The sequence below is a fragment of the Bombus impatiens genome, unplaced genomic scaffold (genome assembly GCF_000188095.3).
Source record: "Bombus impatiens unplaced genomic scaffold, BIMP_2.2 scf_0096, whole genome shotgun sequence".
Taxonomy (NCBI): Eukaryota; Metazoa; Arthropoda; class Insecta; order Hymenoptera; family Apidae; genus Bombus; species Bombus impatiens.
This window is the reverse complement of record NT_176515.1, coordinates 1,079,740-1,097,164: the sequence shown is the minus strand read 5'-3', so window position 1 is coordinate 1,097,164 and position 17,425 is coordinate 1,079,740. Positions and strand designations below refer to the sequence as shown.

General features: G+C 39.8%; 2 protein-coding genes across 9 annotated transcripts in view; both read left to right on the top strand.

The window, feature by feature from the left end:
• The first annotated feature begins 24 nt into the window (after positions 1 to 24).
• LOC100745483 (phosphorylase b kinase gamma catalytic chain, skeletal muscle/heart isoform) lies at positions 25 to 6,097 on the top strand. 2 transcript variants are annotated; one of them, XM_012394629.3, is made up of 9 exons: positions 25 to 428; positions 1,143 to 1,312; positions 1,392 to 1,676; positions 1,799 to 1,889; positions 1,985 to 2,121; positions 4,024 to 4,121; positions 4,454 to 4,537; positions 5,274 to 5,432; positions 5,522 to 6,097. In XM_012394629.3, the coding sequence occupies exons 1-9, from the start codon at positions 337 to 339 to the stop codon at positions 5,654 to 5,656; spliced, it is 1,251 nt and encodes a 416-aa protein (XP_012250052.1). In that variant the 5' UTR covers positions 25 to 336; the 3' UTR covers positions 5,657 to 6,097. The 2 variants fall into 2 exon arrangements, with proteins under 2 accessions (XP_012250052.1, XP_012250053.1); XM_012394630.3 differs by lacking the exon at positions 4,454 to 4,537.
• Positions 6,098 to 7,874: 1,777 nt separating this feature from the next.
• The window catches only part of LOC105682157 (G-box-binding factor-like), a 34,257-nt gene continuing 24,706 nt past the window's right edge, over positions 7,875 to 17,425 (top strand). Inside the window, exons 1-3 of one of the 7 annotated variants that reach the window (XM_012394607.3) lie at positions 7,875 to 8,062; positions 10,515 to 10,847; positions 16,388 to 16,459. In XM_012394607.3, the coding sequence (XP_012250030.1) occupies positions 10,697 to 10,847; positions 16,388 to 16,459 (223 nt within the window). In that variant the 5' untranslated portion in view covers positions 7,875 to 8,062; positions 10,515 to 10,696. Of the gene's footprint in view, positions 8,598 to 9,649; positions 9,963 to 9,998; positions 10,225 to 10,514; positions 10,848 to 16,387; positions 16,460 to 17,401; positions 17,415 to 17,425 lie in introns of those variants that run through there. The other 6 variants (XM_012394609.3, XM_012394608.3, XM_024364436.2 and 3 more) reach the window with 6 other exon arrangements.

Below are 17,425 nucleotides of genomic sequence, written 5' to 3'. Positions count from 1 at the left end.
CGCCAGAGTCCTCTTCGTTCGTTGCTTTATATTGGCTATCGCCATTGTTCCTTTCACAGTGCTTATATGTTCACGTGTTTTCTTGGTCTGTCCGAAGATCTATCGTAGCCATTATCGGTGTACGGTGATCAGTGACCAGTGATCTTTTTCTTAACGTCTTTTTTAGAATGTATCGTATATCCAGCGTAATGATCTGGAATAGACACGTAATATGACAATCGCGTCGGGTGCAAAAACTATCCATTTAAACTCCTGTTCCTTCTAAATTGAAGAAACATGTGCTATCTACGCGGTGGCTATTAATGTGATTTATGTGAAAGAAATATTGCGTGTGACATGGCAAAAGACGAAGGAGACGATCTCTTGCCAGACAAGGATGCGGCCAAAGGATTTTATGCGAAGTACGAGCCCAAAGAAATCCTTGGAAGGTTCGTCACATGATATCTCGATGTGGAAAAAGAAACATAGCTTACTATTTTTATGTATCATATTTAGGAAATACGCGCGTAGCATAATAGATACGTTTTCGTTATTCGATTCTAATGTATCGCGATAAATAAATCGAGGAATTCACAATTTCTGAATAATCTAACAAACTAATCTGTACAATTATATAATTTCTTGGAATTAAATTACATTCAATTTGACTGATAGTTCCTCGTACATATATATATATATATATATTAACAAAGCAACGAAACTTGTAAACTTACGAAATGCTAATTCAACATACAGGACAGGTTACAATATTGACGAAACATTGTACACGAATAAGACGTTCCTTCCTGTCAAACATTAGTCATCGTTGCATTATTTAAAAAATCTGAAACGTTTCGTTACATAGATCATAGGAGAATTTACATTACTTTAGTATCATAAAACCACTGGTATTAAATAAGAATGCATCTATATATTATGATTATTATTCGAAAGCTATTTATATTCTATTAGCAATAACTTGAGTACAAAAATTTCACTGCACACAAATAAACATGAGAGAATATTACAGTGATACATGTATGTTTCATCATTTCTCAGTAGTCTTATTCTTGTTACTCTTATTAATAAAACAGGTTTCAACTAAAACTAATTGGTCCCATATTGATTTAAGTACGAATTAAATAATGCGTTAATATTTACAGAGGAATATCTTCCACTGTGAGAAGATGTATAGAAAAAGAAACTGGCACGGAGTATGCAGCTAAAATCATAGATATTAGTAATGAAACTAATGAAGATGGTCATACCATGAAGGATGCTACGTTACAAGAAGTTCAAATTCTTCGTAGAGTAGCTGGTCATCCATATATTAGTAAGTTTATGATATTTCGTGTGAGATAAAATTAATTTTTATGATACACTTTTCTTATAAAAAATTTGTTTTTTTTTAGTTGAATTACACGATGTCTTCGAATCTAGCACATTCATATTCTTAATTTTCGAAATTTGTAAGAATGGTGAGCTATTTGACTACCTCACGTCTGTTGTTACTCTGTCAGAAAAAAAGACCCGCTATATTATGAGACAAGTTTTTGAAGGTGTTCAACATGTACATAATCAAGGAATAGTGCATAGAGATTTAAAGCCAGAAAATATATTACTCGATGATAATTTAAATGTAAAGATAACTGATTTTGGATTTGCTAGAGTATTAAAAGCTGGAGACAAATTATATGGTACGTATATTTAAAATTATTTTATTAGATAAAATATGTATAATTAATAAAATACAAATTATTGAAATATATTATTAAAATTTGTATAATTTATAGAAATATATTACTAACATCTTTTTCAGATCTTTGTGGCACTCCTGGATATTTAGCACCAGAAGTGCTGAAGTGCAACATGTTTGAAAATGCGGAAGGCTATGGACATGAAGTTGATATGTAAGTTGATGAAACATAATGAGGGAATATAATTATGATCATACCAATCGTCTTAATAAAGGATAAAATCGTTACTAATGTTTGCCTGTTTTCAGATGGGCCTGTGGAGTGATTATGTTCACTTTATTAGTTGGTTGTCCCCCTTTCTGGCATAGGAAACAAATGGTCATGCTTAGAAATATTATGGAAGGAAAATATTCATTTACGTCTCCAGAATGGGCGGATATAACAGGTACATACATTGTGTACATAATAATTTTTACAAGAAATAACAGTTTGTGTTTGGAAACAGTGGAAAAATATTGTTTCTTGTGGCGCGCAGAGTAAACTTGTGCTTAATTAACGTAATGCATGTGTTTGTATGCATCATTTTCAGAGACTTTTAATTCAATTTCGTCTATTGTAAAAGATGGATACTATCGATCATACATTGGAAGTTATAAGATACGTATACACAGTTTTATGAAATTGTTCTTTGAAGTATGTAATATATTTTTTTATGTTGCTTCGTTTATAATTGGAGAGATAATTATCGTATTATGATAAGCAAATACACGATAGGTTTTTTTAAAAGTTAAAGCTGGTACAATATACAATAGTCAGAATATTGAAAAATTTGCAAACCTGTGCAAGACACAGTGTTACGACCCGTGACTCTCTACACAAATCAGACTCCATAACTCGGGCAAGGTGACTAAGCAAATGTCTAAACATCCTTATTGCGGACCCTCGATAGTCTTAAGGACCCATCATAAATCTTATTATTTTCATAGTTAAGGTCCTTCAGACCACAAGATTATCTTTTAAGTTGAAGTATTTCTTAGATTTGCCCATTAGATTGCCCATTCCGAGAGAACACAGGAAAGCGGTTCTTCCCACGTACAATGCCACCCAGGGGCGACCTTCGATCGGAGGCGGTCAGCTCCGATCCTTACACACCAGCCTTTTCCTCCCCCAATTAGCAGCAATGACCGTTGTCCTCACTTTCCTAACGAAAATTGCCATCAACCAATCCGATGGTTCCGTGCGCTAGGCACACCCATCAATAGTTTTCCTCCGCTACAGCCTTATCACTGAACTTCACTGGTTTTTTATCCTTAGATCAGTCAACATCCTGACTGGTTTGTTCTTTGATTAGTTATCATCTTAACTTGTTATTTACACTTCGCTGAGAACACATCTACGTGCATCACGCGCGAGGTAGTAAATCTACAAAGTTGTTGAAATAAAGCGTATGTTTTAATCTGTTAATACAGTGTTATCATCGTTTTAACTACCTCTATTATCTTAACCGAAATAGAGGATCGACTAATTCGTGGCGTCGATTATCGTATCGTAACGAGAATTTACGACTCTCGTAGGCGTGATCTACCGCGACCGCGACCGCGCCTCTCCGCGAACGATCGAACGCACAGACATACAATTTTATCTCTCTGTCATTGAATTGTAACAACAACAAGCATAAATTATAATCCATGATAATATCATCTTGAGTAATCGTCAAAGGTGTATCACCTCGATGAGCTGGTTCATACAAGGAAAATATATTGAAGACAATAGTTGTTATTGTCAAACCTTTGAACATGATAAACATTATTTTTCTAAATGAAGAAGATAATGAAGGTGCTGTTATATGTACATTTCTTAACACGTTGAATGCCATGGGCGGGGGGGTGAGGGGGTTTACACGGTAACCAGCACTCAACTTGGCCGTGACGCCGTGGGAGTCACCGATGATATCGAATGTCAATAGTTATACATTTTTTGTTATTACCATCGTTACTACAATGATGTAACGAAATTAATGCAGTATAACACATATAAAAATAATTTTATTTATACATGAAATATGAATCTATTATGTCTTATTATGTCTATTATGGGGGTCATCGGTGACCTCAGGTGAGGTAAATTCATTAATGATGATTATACACCTTAACATATCTCTTGTAAGTGATATTTCAACATTATATGTATCGCATAATAAAAGATTCATCGTGGCGCCACGGCCAAACCTTGTAAAACTGGCGTGGCATTCAACGTGTTAATGCATCGATATAATTTCTGATTTTACAACATAATCTTCAATATTTATAAATTTTGTATAGTAATTAAATTTCTATTCTGTTTTCAGAAGCTCCGAAAGATCTGATCAGAAAATTATTAGTTGTTGACCCGAAGAAAAGAATTAGCATCAAAGAAGCTTTGGAACATTCATTTTTCCATACAATGGTAAGTATTTTAGCATAATACATACGTGATCGTGATATATAAATATTTAAGCAAAGAAAGTAGAATATGTACGAAATATTTATTATTCCACGCACTTAAAATATTTGTATTATACTTCTATTTTTGTTTTTATTCGTTTGCTTTATATGTTCAACTGCCTGTATCCATAGTGACATGCTTTTATAAAATATCAAACATTGTTACGCAAATTTCTGTTTATATTAGAAAATTTAATAACTTACATATGTATATGATTAATCTGAAAGTAATTTCTTAAAATAAAAGAAGACAGTCTTACTACTCTGATAAACGGAAAATTATTGGAATTGCAGCTATGGGATCAAGACATCGCTCCTTTAAAACGTTCACTATCGACTAATTCGCGGCGTCTGAGTAGGATATCTCAGTTAGCTTTGGTAAATTATTTTTTATTTTTATTTTGTTTGTCACTAAATGTGGGTTTTTTATCGTAATCTTTATGTAATATGTTTATAAATAACAAATAACATTTTAACTTTTATTAATGTTTCAACTTAATCAAAATGAATAATGATATCTATATGTATTATATTTTATTTCTGTTTTTGTTCATGACATATATTATTTCACTAAAATATTTTTATATACTTAGGGAGCAACGCATATAAATTTGTCTCCATCGGTTATAATAATACGTAATTGATAGATTATAATATTTCAGAAAAAGCACAGCATGCATGTAAAGTGAGTCAATATTGAAACATAATTGAAATAATATATATGCATTAATTACAATGTTTGCGTGTTATATCGAAAAATTACTATAAAAATGCAATGTTTGAAGCTTTATCTACATATAATATGACTCCTATTTTATTCTGTTTCTCTTTCTGCTAGTTTTCAAAGAACTTGCCATCTTCTCGAAGATTAAGATGGTATTCATTTGCTGTTCACTATTATAACAGCTGTTTACTATGCCATTACTTTATTATGCATATCCTAATATTACCTTTCTACTGAATGCAGCGTATATGTATGTAACATACATGTTTTAACATTGCATTAACATATTAACATTATTGTGTTTAATAACACTTTTGTAATCGAAATATGTAATTATACATAGACTGTAAACATTTTCAAAGTTTTCATCTTTTCTTACGTTTTATACAGGAATTAAAGGCAAAATCATTTAATGCAAGGAAAAAGTTCCAGTTAGCAATTATTTGTGTTCGCGCGGTCGTTCGTATTAAGCGTCTCCATAGTACGCCTGAACCTCTTTCGACTCACGTAGCGTGCACAGACCCTTACAGGATCAAAATTTTGCGGAAGGTATTTTTCCTATTTTCTTAGCATATCTTACTCATCGGCTTGTTATCCCATAGATTGATGAAATAATATTCACGTAATTTTTGTTATAGGTTATCGATGGTTGTGCCTTCAGAGTTTACGGTCATTGGGTAAAGAAAGGAGAGGGGCAAAATCGAGCTGCGCTTTTTGAAAATACGCCAAAGACAGAACTTAAACATCTCTATGTTAGTAATTTGAGCAGATAACTAATGCTTAACGAAGCATTATCTAGTTAAAATTGTTATTTCTTATGTTAGTCAACATTTACAGTATCTAAAGAAAATATTCAATAAGAAAAAATGAAAAAAAAAATACATAACTTACATAAAAGTTTTTCTTAATTTTGGCTGTAATACAAGTAATTATTTAGACGATCTTTATGATAACTATAAAGTATTTGTTTACTTTTATTATTGAATGTGCAGTATCATAAGGTAAATCATATAATGTTTTAATTATTCTAAATGTTCCAAAGAAGCAATTGGATTATTTAGTTTTTAAATTCCTTCTGTGGAAAAGAGTTTTAAATGTTATTTGTTTCTAAGGCCTATCATATTAAGCCTAATTTATTATTTTTAAAATATAGTAACATACAGTAAATATGAATTATATGCAACGTTGAAAAAAAAGCTAAAGATTGTGAACAATTTGCTTAGTGAAATGACGTTGTAAATTATTAGTATCACACCCTTAGAACTATGTTTCGTCTAGAAGAAGTATTACACAGAAAACAGTTTGTGCAACTATGTTTTGAATGTTCCGCTTTAAATCTGTAATAATTTTCTTCACAGTATTTTTCGCTGTTTTCATAGTACGATATAACATAAAATAACTTATATCGAAATATCGAATAAGTTCAAATAAATTCTTATATGTGCTAGAGAAGGAAATAGGATTTAAAGATGATCATTAAATATAAATGACGGTGCTGATACGTACAAACGTAACAACACGACATATTCTGTTCCATGACGCCTATTTTTTATAGTTCGTACGTTTTTGTTAAGTGTATTCAACAATTGTATAAGTAACACATATGATTTATTACAAATCAGCAATTCACACAAAATTAAATTTGTACTAACTTCGAAGTATATGCATGTTCTTTATATTTAAATATTTAATATGTAATTTTAATAGCAAACAAAGGTTGAACGTCATTTAGAATACTTACAATTAACGCACGGGAATTGAAGTCGTATAAAAATTAGTTAAGAATATACGTATAATGAATGGAGGATTTAGAAAAATCGATAGGAAAAGAAAATCTAGAACTATAAATTTCTTCATGTTCGTAGAAAGAAAACGTGTTCCATGATAATATTATTTACCGAGATCTGTATGTAGATTGTAGTATATAATATTTTGTGCAAATTCTAGTCATACTTTGTATTGCTGAATTTGTTTTAGATTATAAATTGCAGGAAGAAAAAATATATGTGAAATCAATTTTTCATGAAAAATAAAATTACCAACTTCTTAATAACGAAGCAAATTACAGTGAATTGAATTTTATATATCATTTAGAAGGTTACAAGTAATAATTAAATGTATGTAAATATTTAAAATTATATATTACATATATTTTGTGCAAAATGTATACAAAGTAAAATATTTTTAATAATATCTAATACCTTATATTTTCATTCCTCTCTGTTAGAAAACAATTGCGACTGTACGTATTTTATATAAATTTAGTAAATTTCATATTTTAGGTCAAGTGCATGTATAAATGTATTTTTATAATACTTACAAATATTTTATTTATGATATACGGTCATGGGATTACAAGGCTTTCGATTGACTCTCTTACAGATAAGCCAAGCCATGATCTTATACTAAACACATTATCATTTATGCTAGCTTAAAACTAACTTGAGCTAATTTTATTTATTTTATTTATATCGTATATATACATACATACATATATATATATATATATATATATATATATGTGATAACAATTTACAAAACAACGATGAACATTAATCTTTATATTTATTTTTAATCCATATTTCTCTTAAATATAGATGCTAAATATCTCTCTGGTTTACTTTTATTAATAACATTTCTGTTTCAATAAAGACGTATGTAGCTTAAAAACGTTTTACACAGTTATACACCATTAAAAGTATGTATACCACATTTCAGGACATCAAGTTGTTATGATTATCTTTTAAATGAACGTACACTTTTAAATTAATGAAACGTAATTATTTAAACATAATTAAAATTTTATTAGTTCAAATAATATTTAGTAGAATAGTAGAATGATCTTTTGATTGCGTGACAAAGATTTGACAGACTATTAAAAAAGATATCTCGTGTAAATCGAAAGAAAGGAAAAGGAAAGGTAGGAAATTAGGTAAGAAAAAGTGACGGGACGTGGTTTTGGCGCGCGCGCAAAAGTAAACAATGAACTGTATGGTTCTATATGGTAGAAGTGGCAACAGCGTAGAGGTCCGATCCATGTGACAGAGAAGGAACGTGACAAAAGGTGGCAGAGGGTGACGCCGCCGAGATCGGAGTGAGTGTTTGCCCGGGCGAGCCGGGTGTCGGGTGTGCTGTGTACGATTGTCGCGATATTCGTCCGTTCTGGCGTCCACCGGAAGGTAAGCGTGTTCGTAAAAGATATCGTCTGGTTCCGAGACCTCGGTTCGATAGATTTTTCGCAATGGTACCGAAGAAAACGTGAGAAAATCAGGAAAAAAGTGCACCAACTAACGAGCAATATACAGCAGCTCGACACTTCTCTTACACGCCCAGCGGAGTGCTGCGTCACATGGGCCGCGCTCATTGGTCGATACAGCCAGGTGACGTCATGAACCGCGCTTTGATTGGTCTATACCTCGGGCCCCAGACACGTGAATCGTGGCCAAGCAAGCATGGCTGTTGATGCGCAGTGGTTAGCACTTGTAAAATGTTTCTGCCACGCGCTAGATCGATCAGGTTATAACCGTCGTGTATCGTAAAACGTCGCGAGATCGTCCGCTGTTCAAAAATTGACAAGTGCCTTGTGATTTTCCTCATGTGTCGCGTATTTGACAGGAGAAATATCGTTGAAATTCTCGCAAGAAATTGATTTCTACCGTGAAAGTGGGTTCCAGCGTGTTTCCATTGTGACCGAAATATATTGGTAGCGTACCTGTAAGTTCCTGATTATTTTCCAGCGGTTTCTGGCATTACCACGCCCGTTTAAAACCCTCCGCGGAACATTATCTCGTCAGAACTATCGCCTATTTAATTAACATGTGTATAGGTGGTTGCGTGGCGTGTTTTCCGTGCCATAATAGACCTAGCCAATCGCACGGTACTTCAACTCATGACGTCACGTTATAGCAAGCTCCTATTGGCCAACGGTGCGTGCGTCGCCCGTCTAACGTGTGTGTCGCTTTGTCAGTTTAAGGAGCTCGTTCGGTCTACGGCACGCTTCTTGACTTTTCGTATACTCTTCGATAGACAGAGCCTTTCCTTTACTCGAACTCGCAGCACGCAGTGCATCGTGTTCTTCTTTCCTATTTTTGCATGGTTGCGCCTACTATGGAATGCAATTGTATCCGCTTGTAATCGTGGTACGCTTTCGCGATTACATTGCCCGGGATATATCTACTTTTCAAATCAGCGGCGGAACCTCGTTTCTCTGCGTCGCCTTTCCCGCCTCTGTCTCGTCAACCTTTTTTCTTCGCTCACTGATTTCTCGGACTGCTCGCACCCGACACTCTACACACTCTACACACTCTACACTCTACACTCTACACTCTACATGTTTGTATTCGCGAATACGCTCTTGCGCGTATCAACGCCACGTAACGACTCTCGTTTCTGCTATCGACGCTACATCACAGGAAAATTAATCCAACTCGTTAAGATGCGACAACGCCTCCTAAAGCCACTGCGTATCTTCTCCTTATGCTCTACTATGATTTTAGTGTCAGTGAATGTTTAACCATTACAAAAGTGTAAAGTGCACTCCATAATTTTCCATTTAACAGCATCTAGTTCAACTTCTATTTAATTGAAATCTCCCAAATTTCTGTTCCTTATATACTTTTGGGATGTCCAGCTTTATCATTCACGATTATTTTATTGAAATTTGTTTCTTTCATTAATGTTTATAATAGATAAGACGTAAACATAAAGAATACATAAACATACCGATTTATCGTTTGTCATGTTGATTAATCTTCAATCTATTAATGCTGTTACATATAATATATCTAAAATTTGTATATCATGCATAAGATTTTCCTTACAATTTATTATTTCATCGGTATCAAGATTATGATAGATGGAGAACAACTTTTTTGTAAAGTACATTCGCAACCGTGTTTCAAGCAGTAAATTGCGAGATATATATTACGAACGATATGAACGGCGTCTCTTCGCGTTATTTTCTTTTTGACTGTTAGATTGTTTCCAGCGATCGGAACTCAAGATGCGTGTTAATGCTCTGTGCTCCAGGAAAGCGCACGTTGCGCTTGCGCACCTCCTCCGTGAGGTATTACGAAGACGGTACGTGGGAGGGGATAAAGCTTCCCGCGCGACTGCGTTACGTCACGCGTACGTCACGTGACGTATACTCAGACACCGGTCGTGTCCGTACCGTCTGCAGCTCCGTACGAAGAAGCTAATAATATTATCGAACAACAAAGTGTCAAACGTTAAGGAAAAATAACGATCATGCAGTTGAAATGGTTGTTGGTCGATCCGAAGCCGTGTCCCTGCAAAACAAATGAGAAGATGTGACATGTGTAATTTTTTCACGGTAACAGAGGTTCGCACTTGCCGTGGCGTCGATTAAGTGTCGTACCATGTCCAGTTAATTGGCTTTCTACCTCTTTCTTGGTGTATCATACGCTGCTTATTAAATAAATCGCGGACGATGAAACGAACGCGAGTATTTACGTTATTACATACGTCTTCTCCTCTCGCGTTTGCCAAGGTCGACAAATCAAGATCCAACGAGTTGCTACGTACCCCCACCCTTCGCTCTGAAGTGACACTGCGATCCGGTGCATTTTCAGTATAACTAAATGGTTATTTTTTGTATTTTGTGGATTGTAGATTGCCACCCGCGGCTGGCAGCAGCAGAAAAAGAGGAGGGTTGAGACACGAGAACGGGCTCTCGACTTCTTCGTCCTCGGCAGCCGGCGACGGGAATCGACGGTCCGATCGCAGAGTCTCAATCTCCCGAAGGATCTTGAAAAGGAACAGAGCTCGTCGTGGAGCGAATCGGCAACGTCAGGATGAGCCTGGAAACGTTGCTGGAAGCAGCGCGGTTCGTCGAGCAGCAGGAGAAAACGAGGGAGCGCCTCGCAAGCAGCTCTTCCTCCTCCTCCGATCATCCGCTCGCTGTAGCTCCCCACTCCAACCATCACAACTCCAACGAGCCACGTGGTGAGTACCACGCGCCACTTTTCGGCTACCGTTCACAATACATACAAATACGTAGAATAGCTTAACGCTGCGAATTGCTTCCTGAAAATCTTCTACCGGCTTGATGCCCGTTTCATGCAAGAACGAGTGACAATACAAAATCCACGTTGCTTCAAACGCGAATTTCACCGTAAGAAATAAGCTTTGAAACAAATCGCAAAATTATATAGATTTGGAGAAAAGTTAGAAACGTTTGTTTCTTTTGGTATACTTTATTGCTTTACTTGTTTTACTTATTCTGTTAGATCTTTGAAGATTTGAGAATTTTTTATGCAAACTTTTGTTAATTATTATATTTAAACTTTTGATCGTCACAGTGTCCAACCATAACGATAGATTCGATAATCGCGTATCAATGTCGAGAAATAGCCCTATGGTACTTTGTAGCAGAATGGTTTTCTCAGTACTCGAAAAAATATTACGAAACTAAGAGTTGCTTTATGAGCTTAGAATAGGAATTGGCATTGGGACGGTATCGCAAAAAGCGACCGTTAACGTTGTCGCTGCTGCAAAGAAAAAATATAGTTGCAAAATACGTGTGCGGGGAATGAGAAACACTGCAGTGTACATGCGAATAGCACGCGATGACCCATGCGTTCACCGCCTCCAAATTAGGTATGATTTCCCTCGCAACAGTGATTCTCAAACAGGTTGACGGGCTTTTACGCGTTACGCGCTGGAAAGTTCCATAAAAATAAAATCGTGCTACAAAATCCACGTACGAATTTCTCCTGCATTTCTGTTCGAGTTATCGGTCTATCTCGATGAAACATCTTTTAGATGGGTTTCTCTGTTTAACGAGCTCCTCGGTGATGGCTCTAAGGCGGTAACGAAGACACGTTAGAGCTAGATGGTTGACGCGATAATAATCGCAAAAGCGTTCGGTCGATCGCTCGAGGGGTACCATCGTCGTGTCCCTTTGATTCCCGCGTTTTCCCAGGTCAATGACTCAACCGACCGATCCTGTAAAGCGAGTCTTAGCACACGCGAAAGAGTTCTCGGCGAGCACGAAACGCGCGGTGACGGCACGCCACTATGCCATCGGTCTCTTTCTCTACGATTACATTGACTTTACCCGAGTCAAATGATTCGTCGCGATAAAGTTTCGCGAAAAAATCGCTAAACCAGTCGCTGCGTGGCTGATTACGAGTTATACGATCATTGTCGAGGTGAACCGGTAGTTCCGCCAGCTAGTACGATCCGTTGCGATAAAAAGTCCTCGGCTCGATTACCTTTTACGTCAACTCCTACTATAATCCGCGCGATATCGAAATTTCGGAACATGCGAACGCCCGCATTTTTCTCAGAAATTTTTTTATCGCGAGTCGGTTTGCGCTCGGATTGATTAAACATTATCTCGCGATGAACGTTAAACTCGAAGGCTTTTCGCGTTAATATCGTTGCGTGAAAGTGTATCGCGATTGACAAGCGGTCAGGCGAAGTGTTTACAAGTTTCAAGGAGATAGAAGGTTGAAAAGTCAAGAGAGAAGGTAAAGAAGAGAGAGAGGAGAGAGAGAGAGAGAGAGAGAGAGAGAGAGAGAGAGAGAGAGAGAGAGAGAGAGAGAGAGAGAGAGAGAGAGAGAGAGAGAGAGAGAGAGAGAGAGAGAGAGAGAGAGAGAGAGAGAGAGAGAGAGAGAGAGAGAGAGAGAGAGAGAGAGAGAGAGAGAGAGAGAGAGAGAGAGAGAGAGAGAGAGAGAGAGAGAGAGAGAGAGAGAGAGAGAGAGAGAGAGAGAGAGAGAGAGAGAGAGAGAGAGAGAGAGAGAGAGAGAGAGAGAGAGAGAGAGAGAGAGAGAGAGAGAGAGAGAGAGAGAGAGAGAGAGAGAGAGAGAGAGAGAGAGAGAGAGAGAGAGAGAGAGAGAGAGAGAGAGAGAGAGAGAGAGAGAGAGAGAGAGAGAGAGAGAGAGAGAGAGAGAGAGAGAGAGAGAGAGAGAGAGAGAGAGAGAGAGAGAGAGAGAGAGAGAGAGAGAGAGAGAGAGAGAGAGAGAGAGAGAGAGAGAGAGAAAGAGAGTGTGAGTGGAATCGAGCGAGGGGCGAGCAGGGGTGGAGCGGTGCGATTTAGTTGACCGTATGCATCGGGTTCCCCTCTGGTCGTCGATCCAACGTGAACCAGCCATCAGAAACGTGCACGTACAGAGGCCACTGGGCACGTATAAAGGCAAAGGGTGGCGGAAGTTAGGCTTAGGTGGGAGCGTACATAGAGGGAAGGGTACACGTTAGCTTGTAGCGGGGAACCGCGGGGTAGACGCTGCGCCAGGAGACTGAGACGAGGAGAAAGGGCGGAAGGGGTGGGAGGAAGAGGCGATGGTGGATTAGAGAGGTGGGGATACGCGATATCGCTTTTGGAGGGGTAACGATGGTGACCGTGGTGCGCTACGGTGACGATGACGGTAGGAACGAACCTGTATACACCAAGGTATAGTGGGGAGTCAGAGGACCCCCGGTCACTGACTCTAGAAACTACGGCAGCTTTTGTGCTTCATTCACGAGCGCGCCACCTACTTGTACACGGCCGTTTATGTTTGCCAGCGCGCCTTCTCTTTTCCTACCGCTCTTCCCCTTTATCTTTGCGTTTCTTTGCACTCGTTCTCCTCCTTTTCGCTGGAATCCAGGAGGACACCTCTGGCTGTCCCTTCGTCGGTGGTCGTCTGTCTCTTTCCCTTTTATCGTCCCGTGTCGTTTCGCGTATCGATACCACGCTTTTTCTCGCTATTGTCTCACTCGCGCGATATTCATGCAGCTTTTTCCATCGTTATCGCGCACGCATCTGATTTATCGCGCGGCTCGTTACGATCAGCAGCAATTCTCGAGCGTGCGCCGCTGGTGCGCACACGGCCACACACGGTACATAGAAACACGCAGTGGACACTGGCTATCTCCGGTTAGGGAAGTGGAACGGCGGAGAGGGGGGAATGAAGGAGATCGCGCAGGTAGCCACGCGTGGTGCGTTATACGTCCGCGGAAGGAAGGCAGGCAGGCAGCCAGGCAGGAGGCAGGCGGGTAGGCAGGCGGGCAAAAAAAAAATACACGTACGATACAGGTCAGATCGATCTTCCCGTTTCGTGGGTTCGTGCGCGTCAACGCGCGTCTCAATGAACGTGTCAGGTGAACTGGCAAAAGGCAGTTTAAATTTGGGTGCTACGGACGAGACATTCGGTGCTATCTATATTCGTTCATCCTTGTATATCGACGAGGTATAAATCTTATCTGACATTAATCCTTCGATCTGGGGGAAGCTCATTTTTCGTATAAAAATATAAGATGTAACAGAAAGATCGGGAACGATTGATATCTCTATCTTATAGAGATATGAGTTTTTCTGCAATTATTAAAGAGAGAAGTAGAGGAAAAGAGGGGGTTAGCGAGATAGAATGAAAAAGATGGTACGGTATATAACGAGCGTATGTAATACCGACGTATTGTTGCGTTTGTCTATTTTGCCTGTGGGTCGTGATGAAATCTTAAAGGAAGGTGAATATACACGCGTATCGGGGGATCGATCCCTTGTTTTCACGGTCACGCCTCTGTGCGCACGGTTGAAGTGCGACAGGAGAGACGGGAAAATGCGCGTTTCGCGATACGCCTCAATTTTATCCCTGTGGCTTGATTTTCTTACTGACAACGTTATCGAGCGATCCCTCATTATCGGGTAACTCGGTGATAAATGCGTTGAAACGAAATTCCTTACAAAGATACGCGCGTATGATTTTCCAATAAAAGCTTTCTTGCGCTCTGTAACGATGCATTTTCTTCGTTGTCTTTATAAAATAAACGATCGGTTTTTTTAACGAATTCATTTATGAAAAAGTTACGAGCACGTAAATGTGTAAAAGAAGAATTGAAAGTTGTGCGAGTTCGATATATACCGGCTTATAAAGTGGAAAACCACGAGTATATACCGGTCTCGCACACGAACACGATCGTAATACGGATGATTTAAACGTTGTAATTCGCTCCCTATCTCCGCGCATCCGGTCTGTTACCGCGTTGCGCGTGCTCGCTGGCACGGTGGTGCGTGATATAACAGGCAATGCGCATTAAACGATAATTTAAGTCTGTCTATCGTGTACTTAAACGATGCTTTACAATTCAGCTTTACAACTTCATAACGCACGTAGCGTGCGCGTGTTTAGCACGATAGGCGTGCGAAGCGTAGATCCCAAGGGAGAAGTACCTATGTGCGTTGGAGGGATTTAATTTTTCTCCATGGTTACGCGTAATTGATTCAAACCCGATCGAAATTTCTCAAAGACCACGGATATGCAAATTTGACAGATTTTTCGGGCGTCGAGGTAGCTTTTTCTTTTTATTCGAATAATACTTTGACGAAGCTTCGGCGTGTACTAAAGTCTGTTGGCATTAAAATCGGTATCGCTCGACTATCCCAGGACTTTAAGCTTGCGATCGACCGCTGCATCATCGCTAACCACTCCTACCGCACAGCATCAGTCGGAGTGCGTTGTGCGCCGTTCTGTAAACTGTCGTAGGGGCGCTCGTAACCCACTGGTCGTTACCGACGAGCATTCACACTATCCGCAGATACGCGCGGATTAGCTGACTTTGCGCGAGTCTGTATCGCGAAGAGGGGAAAATAGAGGACGAAAGTACGAGAGGATGAATTGCGTGGCAGAAAAATAGGCGAAACGAACACGAGAGCAGTTTCTAGAAGGACCTTCGGTCACGCGTTCGCCGTTGAAACCACGCGAACGGAATAGAGACGAACGAATTCGATCGCCGATCGAATAGATTGAGAGAAAACAAAGTGGGTTAGAGTAGAAGAACGGGGTAAATAAGGGCAAAGTAAAACGGAGCAGAACGCGCAGCGGTGCACTGTGTCGGCGAACGAGCACGCGGGCAAATGAGTCGCACGAGTGCGCATGCGCCTTGTCCCCGGCAAGCCCCCACCACGCGTGTCCGGCCGCGTGGCGTTCTGATCAATTGCGACGTTGCCGAGTCCTCGGCTGACCCGGTGAAAGAGGGAGGAACAGAGATAAAGCGAGACGGTATTCCCCGGCGTTTTCGTTTTTCCCCACCACACCGTTCAATCTATCGTTGCCGCTCACCCTGCTAAACTAGGGGAATATCCTTGTCCATTCCCCTACCGCGTTAGCACGTGCAGACGCGCCTCCTTCAATTTTTCATACCTTATCGACCTGTGGATTCAAGCTTATACGCTTATACGCCGCGGTGAGATGCGTCGAGGAAAATCTAACGAAGGATCGAGACCAGGAACGCGATGGAAGTGCAACGGAACGGTGACGTGTTGCGCTCCGGTGCGCCGCTGGTAGTCAGTCGCTGTTCTCCTGTTCGCCGCTGCATGCTGCCGCGTTTATCGGTGACATTGCGCGTAGGGGATGGAAAGGGGCACGTTGCATTTTTAAGGCGAAACGTAACAATTACGATCCGTTGGGTATTATAATTAACGTTTACCAAACATTTTATCGATCTTTCTCTTCTTCTTCTCCTTGATCCGAAACTATCGATTTTCCTTATTACGTTTTCAGGTGCCAAGTTAAAGCGGGAACGTACAGAGCAAGATGACTTATTTTGCGAAGAGAAGATGCTGATTATCGACGGTAAGTGTGCCAAAACAGAAACATTACGTGTTTAAGGAACGTTATCTCGGTTGAAACGAAGTAAAGTGACGCGGGTCGAAAACACGTTGATTCGATGCCTCGATCGAGCACAATCGGACACGCGTGCATATTGCATATTAATGTGCGCGTCCTCGCAGTCGGGGGCCTCGTGTATTCTTAGCTACAAAATTCAGAGCGCACAATAACTGTTTTTTTTTTTTCTTTTTTCGCCATTGCGAATCGCACAGACACGCTGCGCACAGACGAGACGCGCGCGTCGTGTTAAATAAGTAATCGATTGTTCTGCCTATTACGGCGAGCATGCATAATTCACTGGGTTCGAGCGATTCCGCGCGATCGCCTTCGATTCCTAATCTGTCGACGATCGACGAGGATCCAGTTTCTCTACGTGACGGGGCACTGCGTCAGTCGTTCTTTAAAACCAACCATTGCGTGCCAACGAACACGGAAGAACAAGAATGTAACAGTTACTGAACAGGGAGATAAAGGAGCCTGCGTTGGAACGCGTTTCGAAGTCGAACGACTCAATCGAAACGTCGTCGACTCTCTCCGTATTTCTCCCTCTTTGTCACCTACGTCGACGAGTTTCTCTATCATCGAGCGTATTCGTTGTCGAGCGAGGCGAACGATTCTCGTTCGCTCCGATTACGTTTCGAAACGCACACGCGATTTCGCGGCGGCCGTTTCGAGTTTCAACACGTCGTACATCGTACATAGTACTTTCGTATGTGTGTGTGCGTGCGCGCGTGCGCGTGCGCGTATATATATATATATGTATGCATGTATATATGTATATGTATATGTATATATACGTACAGAAGGATTCCGACGAAGAGATAGACAGCGTGCCTTCGGGCGACAAGGACAGAGTGTCGCGGGTGACTGGAGGCAACTCTCGCGCGAACGGAGATGTGACGGAAAGCGGCGGCGGAGGGTCGAGAGGAG

What these genes read in the sequence shown, in the direction of transcription:
- LOC100745483 (XM_012394629.3), top strand. Translation starts at nt 337, where the DNA reads ATGGCAAAAGACGAAGGAGACGATCTCTTGCCAGACAAGGATGCGGCC. An exon ending in AGAATGGGCGGATATAACAG is followed by an intron (nt 2,122 to 4,023) that starts GTACATACATTG and finishes TTCTGTTTTCAG; the next exon opens with AAGCTCCGAAAGATCTGATC. An exon ending in GGATCAAAATTTTGCGGAAG is followed by an intron (nt 5,433 to 5,521) that starts GTATTTTTCCTA and finishes TTTTTGTTATAG; the next exon opens with GTTATCGATGGTTGTGCCTT.